At 42.0% G+C, this 22424-nt stretch overlaps 1 protein-coding gene across 2 annotated transcripts in view; it reads right to left on the bottom strand.

Moving 5' to 3' along the window:
* URB1 (URB1 ribosome biogenesis factor) overlaps positions 1-22206 on the bottom strand; it is a 52167-nt gene extending 29961 nt beyond the window's left edge. The window contains exons 1-15 of one of the 2 annotated variants that reach the window (XM_035114779.3): positions 21633-22206; positions 20217-20356; positions 19415-19566; positions 18064-18196; positions 16925-17021; positions 16205-16290; positions 15390-15515; positions 14433-14563; positions 13004-13199; positions 10413-10550; positions 8831-9004; positions 6218-6365; positions 5366-5488; positions 4939-5051; positions 2281-2394 (exon numbers count right to left, since the gene is read on the bottom strand). In XM_035114779.3, coding sequence (XP_034970670.2) covers positions 2281-2394; positions 4939-5051; positions 5366-5488; positions 6218-6365; positions 8831-9004; positions 10413-10550; positions 13004-13199; positions 14433-14563; positions 15390-15515; positions 16205-16290; positions 16925-17021; positions 18064-18196; positions 19415-19566; positions 20217-20356; positions 21633-21783 — 2022 coding nt within the window. In that variant the 5' untranslated portion in view covers positions 21784-22206. Of the gene's footprint in view, positions 1-2280; positions 2395-4938; positions 5052-5365; positions 5489-6217; positions 6366-8830; positions 9005-10412; positions 10551-13003; positions 13200-14432; positions 14564-15389; positions 15516-16204; positions 16291-16924; positions 17022-18063; positions 18197-19414; positions 19567-20216; positions 20464-21632 lie in introns of both variants that reach the window. The other variant, XM_035114780.3, reaches the window with a different exon arrangement.
* Positions 22207-22424: the final 218 nt, after the last annotated feature.

The raw sequence follows: 22424 nt of genomic DNA, 5'->3' as shown, positions 1-22424 counted from the left end.
GTGGGCTTTCTTTAAGGCTGTCCATAAATTCTGGAATTCCTACCCCATAGAGAAGTGTTCAGCATCTTCTAAAGGCAGCTTCTGCTGTATGTTGGCAACACACCTCTTTACGCCCTGGCCTTTGACAGCTACAGTATTTTGTTTCATGGGGCCCACCTCCAGGGCCAGGCTGGGTGGCACAGGGCACCAGGGCACCCGCCCGCCAGGGGGGCACCGCGCAGCTGCGCCCACCCGCCGCACTGGGAAACGGGGCAGGGCGGGGCGCGGGCGCGGGAGGGATCCGTCGTACCATGACGCCAGATCGCCAAATATACTTAAGACGGCCCTGCCCACCTCTTGTGCTGAAATTTATACTCTTCTGTTCCATTTGGAATGATTTCATGTGCTTTGAAATTATGTTTCTTTCCTGTTTTTATAATAAAAGGTAAAGGTAAAGGGACCCCTGACCATTAGGTCCAGTTGTGACCGACTCTGGGGTTGCGCGCTCATCTCGCATTATTGGCCGAGGGAGCCGGCGTATAGCTTCCAGGTCATGTGGCCAGCATGACAAAGCCGCTTCTGGCAAACCAGAGCAGCACATGGTAACGCTGTTTAGCTTCCCGCTGTAGCGGTTCCTATTTATCTACTTGCATTTTGACGTGCTTTCGAACTGCTAGGTTGGCAGGAGCTGGGACCAAGCAACGGGAGCTCACCCCGTCACAGGGATTCGAACCGCCGACCTTCAGATCAGCAAGCCCTAGGCTCAGTGGTTTAACCACAGCGCCACCTGGGTTTTTATAATATATATATATTATATTTCTTTTCTTATTTCTGAAAAAAGATGGAACTATTAGTCCAGAGAACATTTTGTAAGGATTCCTTTAGGTAAGGATCATTCAAACTTGCTCTCGGGACCCTGAACAACTCTGCGAAAGGTAGATCAAACCCTGTCTCTCCTTTATTGTAACGCAGACAGCATGGGAATAGCTTGCCCACGGGTTGCGGTGGAGAGTTTTACTGTACGCACCAGCTACCAAATTCAAGCCTATGAAAAGAGGCAGGAACCTGTTTGGGGTGCACCCTGCTTTAAATAATTGTACATTTTATCACTGCAGTCCATCCTGGGATCTTAGGGTGAAGGGCAAGGAGGAAATTTTGTAACTAAATAAAACACTAGCACTGTGAATTGAATTATAAACATTTATATGGAAACAATTTTATTCACCTCAACCTACAAAGAGACCACAGACTTCTTACACACATGAACCCCTAGCTTGATGGGGAATCACATTCACAGTTTCTCCAGCTCATTCAGCAACTAGAGCCATGTCTGTGTGGTCCTGTATAAGCCCCAATCACACCAGTCAGTTGTTCAGAAGGTGAAGTGAGGGGCTGGATTTTACTGCTAAATCACCCAGTTTAGACTTCATTTAAAAAAAAAAAACACTACTGCGTTAAAACGTAGGATGGAAAGCAAAACTAGGGTAACCCCAAGGGGAGTTGTGTAACTTTTGGCAGTGCTTTTTCCTATCAAAAGTGCTCAAGTAAGACACTGGAGGTTGCCTTGCAACCACCTGCATGAAGTCTGAACCTCCCCCCCCAAAAAGATTTCATCAAGTATCAGTCCACTCATAACATCTGAAGGAAAACTTGATTTCCATAAGCAATCTATTTTGTGTCCTCGAAGAGCAGCGTATGAGTGTTCACAACCTACAACCAAATTCATTGCCATAATACATACTTGATAACAGAGACTTGAAGAAAGAATTAAAAAAGTGAAGTAACTAAACCCATTTCCTGGGAATACAGCAATCAGGCCACAATAGGTATATTCTATGAAACAGAGGAGGCTCTAGCCAGCCCTGCAGTTCCATTCCGCTCACACAACACACAACTTACGTGTGTGCAACCAATCTTCCTGTCCCCTGCAGCTCCCTGCACACCCTAAAAATCAACTCTGGAAGATTGGGTGTGTGTGACAGTTCTGTTGTGTAAGTGGAATACCATTCATGCAATGTTTGATACAATCCAGGGTGTGAATACAGTGTTCATGCTTATTACTAACCCTAAATCCAACTTTCTAAAGCAGGCTCCCTCAAACTCGGCCCTCCAGATGTTTTGAGACTGCAATTCCTATCATCCCTGACCACTGGGGTCCTGCTAGCTAGGGATGATGGGAGTTGTAGGCCAAAAACATCTGGAGGGCCAAGTTTGAGGAAGCCTGTTCTAAAGTGCCTTCACTGTGAACAACTTTTCTGTGGGCACAACAAAATTTTAAAAGCTAGATTTAAAAAAGCTCACCTTAATAATCAATTTCTTTGTTGAGGTTTTGAGGTGCAAATGATTGCTTGTTACGAACATTTTCATCAGCAAATAAAATACTGATCTTTCGCCACAGACTTTCTCGGCTTCATCCTAGGAGAATACACTTTACGGATTACAATTCATAAAATTGTTTTGGGTCTCTCCACAGAGACTGATGCCTATAACCCTGTTACTGACAACCTGTACCAAATGCCAACTCTGCTTTCACAGAGCTTGAGGGTCAAGGTTGAATAACTCATTCAGAGTTCCCCACTTCCTTTGAACGCAAAAAGCAAAGTATACCTTGTTGGTCCGTAAGAGAAACTAAACATCCACAATTAAGCAATGCCTTTATAGGACCAACCAAAGTGCCACAAAATAGTGACCCAGTTCTATCAGGCTGGATGTTAAGTCTAATGTTAAGAGACATGGGGGAGAGGAAGGAAATAAAAATCTCTTGATGTTCAAGCCACAAATCCTGCATTTGTTTTTGTATACCCTGGAAGCTCTGATAAATAAAGAAATAAATTCATTAAAAAGAAGAGTTCAGTCATATGTTGGGTTCATACGTAATGGTAAGCCAGACTTTATGGCTTACGTGGTTAATCAGGGCAAGTGGTGAGCTGGTGGCATGCATAGCCCAGTTGCATCTACTTTGCTCCTTTCCTGATGTGAGAAAGCCTTGACTTCTCATTCCATCCAAGTTGGATGTGCCCTAACATAACCTGAATCTACGACTGCTGATTTGTGACCTGTAATGGAGCAAGAGACCACAATCCTCGGTTTGGATTGTAAAAGGATGCTAAGCCCTGCTGGTTTGTTCATCTAGCTTGCACCAGGGGAGCAGCAGCAAATGGGGAGAGATCAGATGATATGTACCAGCATGTTTCTCATTCCTAATAAACCACAATAAGTCTGACTTATGTGCAAACATGGCCATTGTCTTAAAACGTAGGTGGGGACTGCAGGATTAGGTGCTATAAAGCTTTCAAGCCACGCCTAGGATTGCTAGACCAGTAACAGCTAAGCCTCCATGTTTGAAAATATAATTCTGAAAGCTACATAGCACCTAGGAGAACCTAATGCTATTACCTCTGCAGTCTTTACCTACATTATATGATTAAATGCAGATTTTGTGGCTTCAAAATCTTAGGAACACAAGAAGCTACTTTGTACTGAGTCAGACCATTGGTCCATCTTGCTACAATGACTGACAGCAGCCTCCAGCATTCCTGGAGATGTCAGGGTTAAAACTTGGCTTTCTGCAAGAAAGACAGATGTCGTACCACTGGGCTACAGCCTTTCCCCAAGCCAGCTCTCTCTTTTTTCTCCTCCATCCCTTTGTTCAACATCCAGAATTCTGGGAAATCAAAAGCTAGCTTGCTTTCCTGTGACATGCTGGTTGGTCCTAATAAAGGTAACTGCCCAAACAGGACTTTTGTAATTTCACTTTGAATAGTCATTTGATCTGCTGTCTGTGCTCCCGTCTTCATTCAGAATCTCACCCAATTGATAGAACAGTCCTCTTAGTGAAATTCTGAGCTTCCAAAACAAACTTGCCTGACATACCTGCTGAAGGGCAAAGCTTTATCAGTGTTTATCCTGTGCCTCAGACCCAATCCTTTTCCATTTATACAAATCCCACTCCACATGTGTTACAAAAGAGATAAAATAACCACACTCCTAGTTAAAATGCAAACAGCAGAAGTGGGCATAGACATGGGCACAGTCATTCCTAGCCTCTACAAAGCTACTTCTTGTTCTAAATGCATACTTTCAAAAGACTTTTCTGTAGTTAAATCAGGGAGAGGCTTACTCCTTTAGAAAATAACTGTACACAAAGTAAAATCATGCCAGTAGAGAAAATCCTAGAGGACCTAAAGTACGGATGGGGAATCTGTGGACCTCCAGATGTTGCTGGACTCAGTTGCTCTCCCAGACTTTGGAACCCCTCCCTGAAGAAACCAGATTGGCTCCCTCCTTGTTGTCCTTCTGCCAGCAGGTGCAAACTTTCTTGTTCTAACAGGATTTGGGAGGCTCACTGCTTTTGACAAAAGGGCTGGTGCCTATATCTCTGGGTATAGGGCGGTATATAAATTCAATAAATAAAATAAAATAAATTCCAGTTTTTATTGTAATTATTTGTATGGTTTTTAATACATTAGATAGATAGATAGATAGATAGATAGATAGATATATAGATAGATAGATAGATAGATAGATAGATAGTGTTTAATTTAAAAAAAATGATTTATCCCCCTTTTGTTTCTAGCTGCTCTTATTCTTATCTGTAAGCTGCCTTGAATCCCTGTCAGGGAGAAAGGTGGGGTATGAATATACGGTATAATAATAATAATAGTGATTCCTATCAGCCACCAGCATGGCAAGTGGTCAGGGATGTTGGGACTTGTAGTCCAGCAATATCTGGAGGGCCGAAGGTTCTCCATCCCTGCCTTACAGCATGCTCAAAGCTTTATTGCTACCTCTGAGAACATCATTTGCTACTTGTATAATGTGAATATAATTGCTCACAACACACAAGTCTCTTGACAAAATGGAATTTAGGACTGCCTTACAGACAAAGCAGATTAGGAAACCAATGAATAAGACAGCTGGTCTTAATATAGGAGACAAAAATAACCCTCATGTTCCTACCTGTATTTTGAACCAGGAAAACTTGTTTGCAGGCAATTCTAGAGCCACCTTGATAATGTGATATTGTAGAACAGGAGGGATCTCCTGTCGCAGCCCTTTTTCAGTAATAATGCCTGTGGTTGGAAAATAATAATATTTTATTCCATGCATTATATTTCCAGAGATTACATGATTTCAATAAAAACATTAACTTACAGAGGTAAAAACTAACTAAAACAACAAAAAGTAACGTAATAGATCAAGGAGCTGAAAATGTTTAAGTACTGCAATACACAACAAATATTTAAAACCCTGGGAACATAAAGAGGTCTAACAGCATAATGTTATGTTAAGGCTATAGCTCAGTGGCAGAGCTTTGCATGCATACATATCATACAAATATTTTCAATGTGTGTTTTACTTCATAATTTGAAGACACTTGAATTACCTTTTATTAATTTGCTAAAGTCAAAGTTGCTCTGTGCTACTAAATGGGGAACAGCTTGCTGATAAAGGCAGATCACGTGGAGTAAGACAGCTTTCAAGAGAGTGGTCTCTGCATCATCTGAGCCTAGAGTAAATATATACATATGTAAACATATTTTTAAATAATATCCTTATTATCAAAGACATATGTAATACAATTTGGTGAAATAGCAGTCAGGACCAAGGGTAATTTGAGAAGCAACCAAGTTAAACCATAATCATGGAGTTAAGTTTACCACCACAAACACTGTTGTGTTAGTATTGGCTAGCAAAACCCTACACAATGAAGTACTAATGCACTGAGGGTAGGGATGGGTAGACAGGTCAGTCACAGTCAGAGGTATGGATAAATTATTGTTCTCATCCCTTCGGTGATAGGAAAGAACTGCAGAATGGAGGGGGAGTGGCCGTAGCGAAAAGGAAAATGGTACACATCCAGACAACTCCTCTTGCCCCTTTGCAAGCCTTTGTTTATGCAGCAAGAGCTTAAGTTGTGCAATGGATAGGAGGGTAACTTAGCTCTGGAAACCATTTTAGCATAAATGATAGCACTGAATTTTGTATCCAATCTGGCACTTGCTGAGCATGCATAGGCTGCACCATGACTACCCCAGAATAACCAAAGACGTTTCTTGAAAACAGGAGCTCAGATTCTTAGAATTATATCAGATGCCTCTAAAAGCATCTCTCCTATAAGAGGTCATTAACAGGGGTTGTCAAAGAACAGAACAGAGCCACTGTGACTCATCAGATATGAATCATTGTACACCACTGTTCACACGCACATTAGATAAGATGACTAAGGTTTTCCTACCATGCTCTCCATTTGTTTCTTTGCCTGCTGTTATTTCCTCCGCAACAGAAGAAGCATCTTCACCACTCCCTTTCTGTCCATCTTGTCCCTTCTCCTGCTTTAGAAGCGACTGCCAGACTGCTACTATCGTAGTCATATCTGGCAAGAGCTAGATTTGTTAAAAAGAATACCAACATTAGCCACTTAATATTGTTATACAATTGTCTTATCACGGCAACATGTCTATAAAGAATTATTTACAAAGCAGGAATGGAGGAGAAAAGGGGAAAGAACATCCTATGCAAATTCATACAAAAATTTACCAGTCATGGGTTTTTTGAGAAAGTCTGAATTACAAGATAAGTATTTTAAAACTGAGGAATAGTGTTGATTTTTTTTTTTGCACAACTGCTAATTAAGCCCATTGATGACTGTTCACCTCAGTTGGTCAGAACTAGGCTTAAGTGAATTGGCCTACAGTTTTTAATACTAATTCTCACACTAATTATATAGCAGTTCCAAATGGTCAGTGTAAACAAGCAAGACAATGGAATAGGTTAACCACAGTTTATGGTTTGGATGACATGCTGAACTGCATGTAATCTAAAAACTGAAGCAGAGGTTTCCAATATCCCCCTCCTGGCTGCATTAGAGAAGGAAAGGGGGGCATACAAGCCCAAGAGGAGGATCAACTTATTCTCAGTTTTGCATGACGTTCCAACATAGCCAATGAGATGCCTCAGTTGTGAGAATTGGAAAACTATTACCTTAGCTCTATTTGTACAAATTGACTATCAGTCTATAACTGTTGCTCCTTATTTCCAATATATGCTGAAATGATAGGGGGCTGATATTCCCCTAACCTGGCACCCTGACTGTTCTTCCCAGTCAGGTTTCCACATTCAGAATTCTAGAGTTATTGAAACTCTATTTTAACGTCTCTACTAACTGGTTGAACATATCTTGCTATTCTAAGTACCATGACTTAAAAATTGCAACTAGTACCTAGCACAGAAATTATTTCAATAAAACCACATAAAAAGTTTAAAATATCTGTATCCCAGCATTCAGCAATTAAGCATTAATTAAGAAAGCCTTAAAGCATCAAGAAATAGCATATAAATTATAAGAGGAGGAAAATGTTAAGAATCCATTAGAAATACCTCTGGATATTGTTCACCTTAGTAATAATAATAATAATAATAATAATAATAATAATAATATAATTTGTTATTTGTACTCCACCCATCCGGCTGGGTTTCCCCAGCCACTCTGGGCGGCTTCCAACAAAGATTAAAATACATCAAAATGTCACACATTAAAAACTTCCCTAAACAGGGCTGCCTTCAGATGTTTTCTAAATGTCAGGTAGTTGTTTATCTCTTTGACATCTGATGGGAGGGCATTCCACAGGGCAGGCGCCACTACCGAGAAGGCCCTCTGCCTGGTTCCCTGTAGCTTTGCTTCTCGCAGTGAGGGAACCACCAGAAGGCCCTCGGAGCTGGACCTCAGTGTCCGCGCAGAACAATGGGGGTGGAGACACACCTTCAGGTATACTGGACCGAGGCCGTTTAGGGCTTTAAAGGTCAGCACCAACACTTTGAATTGTGCTCGGAAATGTACTGGGAGCCAATGTAGGTCTTTCAGGACCAGAGTTATATGGTCTCAGCGGCAGCTTCCAGTCACCAGTCTAGCTGCTGCATTCTGGATTAGTTGGAGTTTCCGGGTCACCTTCAAAGGTAGCTCCATGTAGAGTGCATTGCAGTAGTCTAAGCGGGAGATAACTAGAGCAGGCATCAGCAACCTCCGGCCCATGGAGGCCGTTTATCTGGCCCACGGGCCACCCGTGAACCGAGCCGCCCGCTTGGCAAGTCCCCCGTGCGCTGCGGTAAACCGGTGCGGCGCAGCGCGGGGACTCGCTGAGCAGCGCCGGAAATCGCATCTACTCAGCTGCAGAAGCAATTTCTGGCGCTGCAGACATTTTGGAAATGGGCAGCCAGCACCGGAAATCGCTTCTGCGCAGCCGCGGGCATGCGCAGAAGCAATTTCTGGTACTGCACTGCCCATTTCCAACATGTCCGCAGCACCAGAAACCACTTCTGCATATGTCCGCAGCTGCGCAGAAACAATTTCCGGTGCTGGCTGCCCATTTCCAAAATGTCCGCACCGGCACCGGAAATGGCTTCTGCGCCTGTGCAGCCCTTGTCCGGCCCACGGACAATAGTCCGTGGGAATCCTCCAGCCCACAGGCTGAAAAGGTTACCAACGCCTGAATTAGAGCATGCACCACTCTGGCGAAACAGTCTGTTTGGCAGGTAGGGTCTCAGCCTGCGTACCAGATGGAGCTGGTAGAGAGCTGCCCTGGATACAGAATTGACCTGCACCTCCATGGACAGCTGTGAGTCCAAAATGACTCCCAGGCTGCACACCGGGTCCTTCAGGGGCAGTTACCCCATTCAGGACCAGGGAGTCCTCCACACCAGTCCGCCCCCTGTCCCCCACAAACAGTACTTCTGTCTTGTCAGGATTAGCTGTCGGGATACAGAAAGTGGAGGAAGAAATCCTCCCTGAATGGACGTATTTTCTGCTGCACAAAACTGCAATTATGTACCACACAGTTTTATTACTTTTTACCTTGCCAACTGCTTCTCTGTATTGCTGGACGAATTCTTGCATCATAGATGGTGTATAAATTTCGGACTTCTCCCATAACGTCTCGTTTAGACAGTGCTCAATGTTTTTCAGTGCTCTTTTCAAAACAGTTGATATAAGCGAGAAGATTGTATGCTTTACTGTTTTATTGGCTATCTAAAAGAAAAGAGGAACAAACCGTTACTGTGCTTCTGCTTCATCTTTCCAGGAACTGTTGGTGCGACCCACTGGTGGCATCACTTTCAATTGCCAGGACGGGGCCAGGCAGCATCAAGGTTCCATGTAAGGAGAATGCCTCTCCATGCCGGAACTTTCTCAGGAACTGAGGCAAATAGCAGTGACAAGAGCTCCACCCCACCCCCTTAGCGGAAACAAAATACATTTTTCTATCATTGCCTTTAATCTGCACAGCTCCACATCAATTATCACAGAGCTTCTGCAGAGTCAGACTCACTACTTTGAAGGAAGACAGGGAGAAAGAGCCAGACAGAGCACGAATAAGTCCCACTGGGTTGAGACTTACCCTCAAGCAGGTGTGCACTAAATTATAGCCAATGGCAGCCCTGTAAAGTGAAGAGCAAACCAAGCAGCAGCCCTTGCCCCAAGGAAGCAGGCAGACTGGGAAGGGTCAAATCATTATGTGGCCAGACAGAGTTTAATACAATCTGGGTACTTTGGACTGGAAAGGTTCTCCCTGTAAGGCCTTGTAGGCATTTACTGAAGAGGGGGTGGAAGGAGAGATTGGAAGGGTAACAAAAGGGGCAATAGCTCAACTTGGTGTCCTACAGGTGTTTTGGACTACAGTTCCCATTATCCCTAATCACTGGCCATGCTGGCTGGGGGTTGATGTCAACTGCAGTTGAATAAATCTGGGGGAAACCGGGCTGTTTTAAGCACTGGAACACGATCAAAAAGCAGGCAAATAATATTGTAAAGTGGGGTTGCCACACACTACTACAAGACACTGAAAAATCGTGATTTACTTCAGCTATTTCACATATTTAGCTCATATCAAATGAGCTATGCCAAGTTTACTGGCCTTGTACCAAGAACTGTTTCCCTTTGATAAATTCCATGTTGCTACAGTAATGTTTGAGAGGTGAAATCTAGTTGGGTTGCCAATGACACTCCATTGGGGCGAAATAAGCCTCACATGCTTCCCGTCCTCTTGTACAGCCATAAGGAGAAGGGGATTGGAAGCTTCCACTTTAATTTTTGATTAACCACAATTTAGGGTTCAGATGTAATACTAGAATTAACAATCATAATGAGCCAGATTCATAAACCACAGGCTGAAGTTGCCCTTGTTTTAGTAAACTACAGTAAAGTTTACTAACATAGCCTGAGTGTAGATGCAATACAAAGTTGTGGTTAGTCAAAATCAAAGCAAAATCTTCCGCACAAGCTCAAGGCATGCACAGGCTCACTCCTATAACATGAAAATTCAGTTCTTGCAACTATTAGAACCTTTCATGCAAGATAAGCTTTAAAAAGCATAGTGCCAGCAAAATTGCTTAGTGGAATCAAAAACCTCCCCATACAGATTATAAAGAGAAGTACTTACATTTAATCCTTGGGTAAACATGACTTTGTTGCAGACGGCTGGAATGGTTGTTACCATCACCATTGAAAGCAATCTTGGAAAAGGAACAAACTCTCTTGTTCTAAAAGCAGTAGAAATCTCTGGTTGAGCCTCATAGATCTGAAATTTTTATAGAAAATACATATTGTTAAGACAGTGCTAATGAGGCCATGGCTCCTAAAGCCAATTCAACTGAACATGTACAAAGGTTATTATATTATAAAACAATTTGAAATGCCTAATTCCTCATGAAGAGAAAGGTATTTGGGGATGAACCCAACTGGTGTCCATCGACTGTTTATTTGTTAAAGCATAGCTTTCCACAAGCAGAAGAGGAATTTAGGAGAACTTCAGCTGTTTCCTGCTGTAGCCACCTCAAAACAAAAATTCGTGGAGGGTAAGGATATCAATGGCTACTAGTCACAATGGCTGTGCATCACCTTCAGTAACAGAGGCAGCAAGTCTCTGATTATCAGTTGATGAGAATCCTAAATAGAGAGAGTGATATTGCGCTCTCTCTCTCTCTCTCTCTCTCTCTGCAAGCATTTAGTTTCCATAGCTTATCTGCTGTTGTCAATATTCATTCTTCCTGTTTAAGACACTTTATCAGGAAGTTGCTGAGTAACAGAAAAGCTATTCATAAGCGTTCTAATCAAATAAAAAATAAACTGCCATCTAATTTCTCCATCACTGATCTCATTCTCTTAGTTAATATATTCTATTACTTTCAAAAACATTTTCCCCATTCACGAAGGCGATATACCAGGAATAAAGGATATGTATTAATCTCTCTCTAATGCATTTTAGTAAGAAGTTTTAAAAAACCCTCGCCACATTTTCTATAAATAACTAGGAAGACCTAGATCTAAGTCAACTCATACCAGCTAAATGATCTTTAGCTTAAAGGATGGCCCGTATCTTTTTGGCAACTTATAGCTCAGGGTCCCTGGTACAGAACTCAGTAAACACAGAGGAAGATAATAATATATTGGCTCCTATTTAATCACCTGTTTTGAGTTGATAATGTGCTCTTTCTAAAAGACTTAGAGCAGATAACAGCAATTATGCCCAGAAAAAAGGTACGAGAACAAACTTAGCCCACATATTACCATCTTGCCTCCTGTTTATTGCCAGAGCTGTATACATGGCATAAGTGTTGCAGAAGCATAGAATGTGGTACCAAGTCCAAAATTCAGTATCCTGGGAATCTAGGCTTATAACCACTCTGGCTTATAATTGTATTGAAGGTGTAAAGGCAATGCCTAACAAAGTTCTAGTTGTGAGTAGGTGTGAGCTGGTATTCCCATTTCTATCCCAGGGGATAGAAGTGGAACTTCCTTATACCTTCTTTCATCTTCCACTACTGGGAGAGCAAACACTTCAAAACCATTAGGAAATATATGCAGTAATGGACGCCAATATTAATTTGCATATTTGAATCAAATATAATTTTGCATGATTGGTACAGATTCCAGTGCACAAAGTACCATTGAATGTTGATTCTGCACAGAGGGTACAAAATGGCAGACAGTTATGATCGGATGTGAATAATTCCCGTGCAAAAACATTTCCAAACTCAGGACTTGTTCATTTGTTACAACGGCAAAATATCAACCTAGTAAAATCTTGGGCTTTCTGTATCATGCTCTTATTAAGTAATATCGTTTCAACTGTGTGACTACAATATGTCCCTTGCATTCCTTTCAAGAACAGATCTGGAGGGCAGATAATAGTCAGAGAGGTACCATGTTCAGATAAATAAAGATTTTTTTTAAAAAAATTCCCTTCCAGTAACACCTTAGAAACCAACTAAGTTTGTCACTGGTATGAGCAAGTGAGCATGCACACAAAAGCTCATACCAATGACAAAACTTAGTTGGTCTCTAAGGGACCCAGGTGGCGCTGTGGGTTAAACCACAGCGTCTAGGGCTTGCTGATCAGAAGGTTGGCGGTTCGAATCCCTGCAATGGGGTGAGCTCCCGTTGCTCGGTCCCAGCTCCTGCCCACCTAGCAGTTCGAAAGCACATCAAAGTGCAAGTAGATAAATAGGGACCGCTCCGGCGAGAAGGTAAACGGCGTTTCCATGGGCTGCTCTGGTTCGCCAGAAAACAGCTTTGTCATGCTGGCCACATGTCCTGGAAGCTGTACGCCGGCTCCCTCGGCCAATATCGTGAGATGAGCGCCGCACCCCCAGGGTCGGTCACAACTGGACTTAATGGTCAGGGGTCCCTTTACCTTTAAGGTGCTACTGGAAGGATTTTTAAAATTTTGTTTCAACTACGTCAGACCAACACGGCTACCTACCTGTAAATAGTAAAGATAGACATTATTTACTCACATGGTGAGGTGTGGGAGAAGAGCAACCCAACCCAGTGGTCTAACTTTGTTGTGATTTCTCCACAGTAAGAAATGCACAAACAGGCCCTTAACCAAAATGAGTCTCTTTGCTACTTCCCCATCAAATTTAACTACAAGGGAGGAAATAAAGATGTTTACTGTGATCCTAACACAGCAAAAAAGTTGGTAAATGTTATTTTCATGTACAAAGGGTATACTTTTCATAAAATTCTTACCTTCCTCAGCAATTTCATATTGTCTAGCCAAGCTGATTTTAGCCTGGGAACAAAAGAATACTGGGACTCCTTAAAGTATCTGTTCAGTAAATCTGGGCACACTTTGAATATGTTCACCGCAAGATCAGCAACCATCTCATCTTCTGCAGCAGTCTTTAGATTCACGAGAAAGCGCAGAAGAACCAAATTCCCTCCTCTAGTAAAGAAAGATTTTGAAAAACAATCACTATGGTAGCATATGCCACCATACAGTAGAAACAAATGTTCAGGATCCAAACAGCTGCTCTAGGCATGTGCAAGGGGGTCTTGAGCATGCCCAGTGGAATCTGACTCTCCCCTCTCCACTTTGACCCCATCTATTCACAAACTGCTCTTGTAATAGTCCTCAGTTTTAAAAGAGGTGTGCCATAAACGGAAAAAAACTGCTATTAGACAAACAAAACAGCACCCCTACTAAGCTCCCTTGGGTGTATGGAATTAGTAAAGTGGCTCTTTGGGTGCAGGCAAGATGGTAAATAAGGCTCTAAATTCTGCTCAGTTTACTTTTGACAGAGAGAACCCAAAATAATTCTGTAATATACTGAAATCACAGAATTGTAATCTAATTTAGACACTTTAGATAGCACATAATTGGCACATAATTGTTTCAATTTCATTTGCAAGAAACAGTACCAGCTGAGAATTTAAGCAGAAGGTGGGATGGGAGGAATGATAGCCTAGGTGAGGCATCCCCAAACTTCGGCCCTCCAGATGTTGTGGACTACAATTCCCATCATCCCTGACCACTGGTCCTGTTAGCTAGGGATCATGGGAGTTGTAGGCCAAAACATCTGGAGGGCTGCAGTTTGGGGATGCCTGATGTAGACCAATCGTTTCACAAGCAAAGGCCAATGCTTCACAGAACTTTCAGCTAAGCAGCCTATATCATATGATGGCAACAACTCCCTAAGGGAAACCATATTATGTTTTTTAAAGGTCTGTTTAGGCTTCTCACTAAAAATACTTGAAGTATTTTGTTCAGCCTTGCCTTCTGGGAGCTGTGGAGTGTTGGGGCTCCCCCCTGTGGCCTTCCTTTAAAAAGGAGATGACATAACAATTGTCAATGTTTCTGCCTCATCCAGAATCACGGTTTGGGACTGGCTGTGGTCCTACACCCCAAATCTACTCCCACCCCTGATGCAATGGACTAGGAAACATTCTGGGGTTTGGGGTAGCTTCCTGGCTGCCCTTCCAATTCTATCTTTCTTCATTTCCTCAAGTTCCTGACAAGTCTCAGTCCCACGGTGGGGAAGACCTGCAGTCCACGTACAAAACCAAAGCAATTTTTGTACATTTGGCTGGTCCTGTTGAAACTATGAGAATCTTTGATTTAAACAGAGAATAGCTGACGGGACTATTTTCAACCACCAAAGTAACTGGGATACTTTACCTTCCTGATGTGCCAAGGCTCGGATCATAAAAGTTAATGCCATGTTTCAGAGAACAGCAGAGATCCAGTAAAAAATCATGGACAAGTTTCCTCACTAGGATCTTTCCTGCCTCGTCAGGATCCTGAGTAGCCTGTGTAGAGCACAAAGATCAATGTTTACTAGAATTTGTTTATTTGACCATAGCTCAGTGGCAGAGCACATGCTTTCCATGCTTCAGAAGGTCCCAAATGCAGTACCTGGCATATCCAGGATCGGAGAGCAAGTGATGGGGAGGGCCTCTGCCTGATACCAGGACGGCTGCCATCAGTCAGAGATGAGCAATGGGGAATACAAATCAACCTTCCCTTTGGCTGGGAAGTCAAATTTGAGGGGCAGGAGAAGATGGCATTTATAAGTAGCACATGAAAAATGGAGTCCCAAGACCTAGCAGCAACCAGCAGATTCTCAGAGGAGAAAAAAGTGAATTGTGGGACACTGTAAAAAGCTGAAGACACTGTCTGTTAAATGTCCATAAGCTGGTTTAGGAAGGATCAGAGAAGACTTTTCTTCCTCACTTCCTTTGCTGTTTTCAGCTGTACATACTAACCTTCCCCAACCTGGTGCCTTGCAAATGTTTTGAACTCCCAACTCCCATCCCATTTTGAATTTCTGCCAGCCCCCCTCAGACCTGCTGGGGCAGGGTGGGTAATAATAACAAAGAGTGGCTGGGGAAACCCAGCCAGGTGGGTGAGGTATATATAATACCGGTAAATTATTATTATTATTATTATTATTATTATTATTATTATTATTACAATAATAATAATCCTTATTCTAGGCAAAATAAATATTGTTTTACTATACAGGGCCAGATATAGCTTTCCTCTTTTTTCTTGGGTTAGTATAAAGGCAAAACCCTTTCTGCTGAGGTTAAACAGTGAAGTGAAATAGAAAAAGATGAGAAGAAACTGCTGTACCGAGACATCTTCTGTGCTGACGTCAATAATTCCATTCCAGCGGTAGAGTGAGGCAATGTGGTTCAATACCTCTACAGTAAAAAAACGCACTTTCTGGGTCTTGCTAAGATTTTTATTGTGAACCACCTAGAAAAAATACAACACATACTCAAATTTCAACTACAAGGCTGAAGAAAACCATATTTTATCTTGATAAATTTATAATTCCGCATTTTCAGGCTAGAGCCTACCTTTGAAATTCCTTTGTTCAAGAATGGTCAAGTTTAAGGTCATTAAGCAAGAAAGACTGAAATGTTCTCCCGTGCATTTCTAAACACTGCCCTTTCTGTACATTTGTTTTATTTTTAGAGTAACCTGTTTGTCCTAGGAAGACTGCAGAGTGGCATTTCTGGTATATGATTGCTTATACCACACTGCAAGATGAACTCTTGATTTTGTTAAGTCTTTAAGATTCCAAAATACTGTTGTTTTTCCTGCAGCAAACTGAAACAGCTGCCCTTGCCCCCAGAAATTGAAGTTTTAAAAGGAAGTCGGAAGAATCTAGTTATTTTTACAGGATGTATAAAAGATTTAAAACTTCCTAACAGTTGCTTTGAAATACTATTTTCTTGTTTGTTTAAAAGCTCAGCAAATTACAGGCTCTAACTCTCAGGGAATATTTTATGATCAAGCAAAAGCTCATAACAGAAATGCTGACACGATCTAAACTGTAGCCAAACATTAAGGGATTGGTAATTGAAGAGTCTTTGGAAAACCACAGCAGAGTTATTTTCAGCAAATAAGATATAAAGAGTAAAGTCATTTCAAGATCATACCTTAGTTGCCAGTGTGGAAAGTAGAAGGCTAACTGAAGAAATTCTATCTTCCTTCAAACCAGTTCGGAAAATATCTGGGATGAAATCTACAAACCATTTAAAAATGTTAAAAACATAATTGGAAGATGGAAAGCATTTTTAAAATGAAATCAATTTTATCAAGTGTTGCCACTGGTGTTTAACAGAGTGCTTTGGTCTACAAGGTGAATGGACTCAGAATAAACAATGAACTTGTACCATGGAAGAGGGTAGCTGAATTCTGAACCCTACATTATCTACACAGTAAGGATGACCGACTATGGGGGAGCAGGGGAAATCTGGCCCATAACATTGTCCCCAATCCAAAGACTCAAGTTTCTCCAGAGCTAAGACACTGGCAAAGCACTTTAACTTTCCTTTGCTGGGATAGAACAGTAAGGGAATCTTGCTCTCATTAAACTCAGCCACTTACTCAAAAACATGAGCAAAGGGTTCTTTAAATCTCAGTCTTCCTCTATCAATACTATGCGAAGAGCACAGAGGTTTCGCTAAGTTCTCCCATTATATCTTGACAGCTAAATGCCTTGTGCAAAGAACTCACAGGCAAATGAAAGTGAACTGCTCCTTCCTAAAGCTTGTATCCAATGAATTTAGGTACTCATACCATCCAAACACGGACATCTCACTTCACAAATAAGAGAGAGATATTAATGCCTTTAAGAAACAATATTTATAATATACCTTTTAACTCCAGAATGTGGACAAGGATTGTGTTGTCACCAGCAATTAAAAAAGAAACAGCATACTGGATATATGCCATACGAACATCAGGCTTGCCCTAAATAAATGTTAAGAGACATTCAGCAACTTATAAACCGAAATGCCACCTCACTACAGCAATTGTAAAATGAGGGACTTAATATATATTTAAAAGAGTGACTGCAATTTTAAACAGTTCAGAGTCTTTTAACTAGCAGAACCATTTGTAAGTTTATCATATTTTGTTAGGTGCACTCCATCAGAAACTTAGGCCCTTGGTTTGCACAAGAGCCTTGATATGTGTAACAACTTCTGCTGTTGTAGCTTCCTCACATTTACATAAAACAAAAGCAGCCAAAAGCCCAAGGGCCCAGGATTATTTATGCATTAAACATGGGAGGAAGATGAACAATGTCTTTTTATGTATCTGGAACAATGCAAGAACAACAGAAGAGGCGGTTCACCAGTCATATGAATGAATATAACATACGCAAAAGCTTCCTATACATGGGAAGCTAACACATCTTCTTGATGTCCCTGTTTTTATCAGCAGAATTCTGGTGTGGAACAGCAAACAAACATGTTGCACTTCCATGCACACCTGCATTTTACAGTAGCATAATCCTAGGAAAACTGTACAATGTGCTTTTACTCAACTTTGGAAGGAAACCACAGCTTGAGTCACACATGATTGTGTTTGTGTGCATATGAGCTTGCTTGCTGTGAAACTCTCACAGGGTGACTTTGTTACATCATTTTTATGCAAGAAGGCATTTGCGTAAAACAGCCCTCACATGAGGGGGGAGGGGGGAAACCTGACAGTTAAATCCATGTCATTCAAAACATAGGTGCTATTTCATACAAAAGCCCCCCAAAATGATTTAGTAAAATCATGTATTTCCCCCCCCAAAAAAACCCTAAGTAAATAATCGAAAAATGTTTCCCCTGTAGATCGGTGACAGTTTGAAGCAATAAAACAATCCAGATCAATGATGCTGTGCACATGATATTGAAAGAGACTTAGGTATCCCCACCCCCAATTCTAGCTTTACTTTTCACACCACAAAAAACAAATACGGTTAAGCCATTACTTACACTCACTGCATATTTCCTCCTCTTACCTTATAATCTCTCCTCTTCACTAAACTAGGAAGGAACTTATTATTGAAATCAAAGTGGCTGTAGACATCCCTTGCAGCATCTGGCCCCTGTGACACCATTGCAGACAGCAAGATGAGGCACTGGCGAGACAGTCTATATAAACAACACAGGAGAAGGAACAGTACACAGGCAAACCAGTCAATGAAAAATAAAGAACTGACACCTTTGAAATAAAAATAGGCAGGTTTGAATTATGCCAGCTAAGAGCGGCAGATACCTAGCACATCACCACTAAACGGCAGATTTGTGGAGGGGAGAGAGAAATTCCCATTGTGAAAGCCAACATCCTTGTGGCAATGGGAAACTTTTCTGGATAAAATGCTCTATATTTTTTGTTTCAGCACTTTTAAGACAAATGATAGAATATTATACAGGCCACTTCTTTAACAGGCTAAACCCTGTTAAATTATGATTCCAAGGCTGGCCCTATCATTAGAAATGCCGAGCCACATCCCAGACTGAAGTGTTTGCCTGAAAACCTTAATATTTAACCTTAACAAAATAATGCCATCCCCACAATTAGCCCTTGTAAGTTTCTTTACAGAGGACGAATTTATTCCGTATAGCAGGGACCTGGTCAGTCACTTACCAGACCAGGCTTCCTCAACCTCGGCCCCTCCAGATGATTTTGGCCTACAACTCTCATGATCCCTAGCTAGCAGGACCAACAGTCAGGGATGCTGGGAATTGTAGTCTCAAAACATCTGGAGGGCCAAGGTTGAGGAAGCCTGTACCAGAATAACTATTGCAAGATTCTGGAGAGAGAATTCTGGTATACAAAAGTGTAGGATATTGCATTATTAGAATATTGACTCACAAACAGAGTACATAAAAGTGGTAAGTTTATTTTAATTTGGTATAATTTTGTCACTTATGTTAATATCCATGAGTATGGCCAGGTCCTACCAACAATTTTAAACACATGCAGTTGATGTGAGTAACTGTCATTTTTACACTTTTCTTCCTGTTGATGCGTCTTTTTTATAGTGGACCCCTGCACTCTGTAATGGATGCTGCACATTATATTTTGAATTTTAAAAAATGTGCCACCACATTTTTGTAACTATGCTTTAAATCTATGCTGGTGGAGTATAAGTGTCAAATAAATAAATAAATAAACAAACATGGAAGCAAAAAGAAAGGAGGAAGGTCATGGCAAATTATTTTCCTAAATCAAGTACAAAGAGTACTTTGTGTACCATTCCAAGATCTGTTCTCAGGATTAAAGTGGCATGATCCTGATCAATGGAAATATTGTTTTATTAAAGTTTTAGACAGTTATATATGTCCTTTGGTTTGCAATGAACTTACCTGTGACTCTCAGAATACAGAGCAGCATAGATCAATCTCATGTAGCTATTGATCAGCTTCTTTACTATGTTCATCCCCACCACACTGAAGTGGGACAAATCACTCGCTGTTCGCAGCAAAATGCTTTCTAGAGCTTGAAAGATTAGCAGCATCTGCAACATTTAAATACTTTATTATACTTTGTTCATTGGGGTGGGTGGGTGGGTGGGTGGGAAAAGCAGCAAATATTAGTAGAACTTGAGAAGTCATCATCCTAAATAAAATATAACATCTAACAATAAAGGAAGCTTCCAAATGTAAAAATATAGCAAGTGCTTACCGCTCCCTCCTACAATGATAATCTCTAAATCAGAATACCAAGAAGAAAGCAAAGAAATATTACAAATGAATTGTGGACCCAATCTTTGCTAAATAAGGTCTTCAAGGAGACAATTTCTGTAAAAGTAAGCCAAAATTTCCAAGCCAATGCTCCAGTCCTGTAGTGCAACAAAATGCTTGCAGCCAACACACAATTTCAAAGGAAGATGGAACAACAGTGCACATCACAAACGTGCAGGGCTACAAATCTTACAAGATGAAAATATGAAGGAAATATTTCACAGACTTATTGTGAGGACAAATAAAATTATCATTTTAAGTGTTTCAATCTGTGAAATACTTGACAAACAATAAACGTTAATTTAACTGTGTGAAGGTTCCAGTGGAACGTTTATTCCTTATTGCTTTATGTTACCAATCAGCACTTGTTCACTGTATAAACAACTCATCATAGAATGCTAAATGCAACAAACAAAATACTGACCTCACTTTCAGCCCGCCTTTCACCATCCAGAAGTTTTAAAATTTCTGCACACTCAACTGAAACTTTTATGTATCCCTCTACAACATCATACTGTTCTGCTGATGGTAATGATTTCGCTCTTGATATGAATGTTTCCAAACCTGGAACAAATCAAGGACTTATTCAACACTTGCCCGAAATCCTTGAGAGATGCTGCTGTTCAGTATAGCCAAGATCAACCAGCTAAAGAAGGCAGCTTCCTATGTACCTAGAAACAACCACCAACAAATTGCTGGCATTAATACCTTGTCAATGCAACCTCTGGGAACAGAACACAGGTGCAGACCGACCAACAAATGGTGCAACAGTAACAAAGTGGGAAATAAATTTGTAATAGTACACCATAACAAAGTTGGAGCATGAACTAGGAGTCTGTATGACCTGGGTAAATCTGAAGATTTAAATATTATAAATAAAATCATTGAATCATAGAATTGTAGAGTAGGAAAGGACCATGAGGATCATCTAGTCCAACCCCATGACACTGAGATTAAGAGTCTCTCTTTTTTTATGTTGACAAGCTTCCCTACCTGGGGACATCTTGCAAACTTTCTACCCCCTGCAACTGTGCACTTCTAGTGTGATATATAAACAATCAGTCCCATTTTGTGCTCTGCATTAATCAATATGCAGATATACAGCTAAAATGATTTTAGCTGTATTTAAGCTAAAATGGGATTGTTACGGGCTGTACTTTTTACACAGCATTGCCATTTAACTCAAACGTTTACATTTACCCTTTTAGACCTTACTGTAAATACATACCAACAGAGGATTACGGTACATTTCATGCATGTGATGAAGCAGGCACTACTAAACCATCCCATAATAAATGTGCTGAGTCTATAAGGTGCCACAAAACTCTGTTGCCTTTAATGAATCTGCAATCATGAACTTGCAACAAGGGAACCACTTGAACTAACTGCATAAATAGAGAAAAAACTGTTTGAAATAACTAATCCCCTACGCATCAGCCGATTGCTGCTCTTTTCTTTCAAAAAGGGCTATTCTGATGGACAAGGGTTGCGGGGGGGGGTGGATCTCTGCGACCTGCATCTTCCTCGACGGAGCGGTTAAAGTTAATTACTGAGCATCCAATTTTGGTGGAAAACTGAGCCATGTAACTCACTGGGGTGGCGAAGCAGTACTTGGCTATATAAATCAGCAACAAAGGGGGAAAAAATCCGGGTGGTGGGGAAAGTGTAGGCTACGCTATTGCCCAAGGATAGCTGCTTGGCCCTTGCCCAGACACGGATTCGCAGTGCTTTGGCCCCCAGGGGGGGGGAGTGGGGGGAAGCGTTTCGGAAAAGGAGCGGCGGAGGACAAGCAACCGATGTGGCGAACACGTGGGGAAAGCAGCCGCTGCCTCGCCCTTACCCTTCATGGCGGCGCTGGGGTCGCGCAACGTGGACTTGAACTGGGTCCCGGTGAGTTCCGCGGCCTCGCTGCTGCGGGCCCGCTTAGGCGGCGACGGCTTCTCCTTCTCCTGCCGCTTGGCCGAAGCCGGGCTTTTCCGCTTGGCGCCCATGACCAGGAGCAACCGCGGCCAGCCGTCGAGCGGGGCGAAGAGATGGAAGCCCGACTTTGCCTCGCTGCTCTTCGCGGCAGCCGGAAGCGGTCCGTCGGCTGTTCTTACCCCCGGAAACTGGCAAGCGAGATGAAGGTTCCGCCTTAGGCCGTTTTGGGAGCTTCAGAGGAAGCCACTGAAAGGAGTCCTTCGCAGTCCAGGGACCAAGAGACCGAAACCGACAGCGGCCCCTTCTGCTTCTTCAGATGCAGCCACCATCCCAGCTCCCTCTCTGTTCTGCTTCTTGTGTCGCCCCCGTCCGATGTCTTCGGACTCCAGCGGCTGCCAGGGGTGGTGGGTGCAAGAGATCTGCCTCGGGAGAAGCGCAACACGTTCCCCTGTCCTGCCATAGAGGCTTTTTCGCTGGTTGCTGCCATTTGAAGTGAGCGGTGCACGAGGGCGCGCACGCTCTAGGGGGCCCACCGAACCTAGAAATCTTAAATTAGGATGCGCAAAAAAATTCAATTCTGCACACTAAGTTAGAGTAGCATAGCATTGGTTTGTTTTTGTCTTTTCTCTGGCAAGTGTTTCTACTTCCGAAGCTTATCAGCATTTCTACTTCCGAAGCTTATCCGCTGTTACGATCGAAAGAGATTCATAGC

The sequence above is a fragment of the Zootoca vivipara genome, chromosome 4 (genome assembly GCF_965207765.1).
Source record: "Zootoca vivipara chromosome 4, rZooViv2.hap1.1, whole genome shotgun sequence".
Taxonomy (NCBI): domain Eukaryota; kingdom Metazoa; phylum Chordata; class Lepidosauria; order Squamata; family Lacertidae; genus Zootoca; species Zootoca vivipara.
The sequence above is the reverse complement of the archived record's forward strand: the minus strand, read 5'-3'. Positions and strand labels throughout refer to the sequence as shown.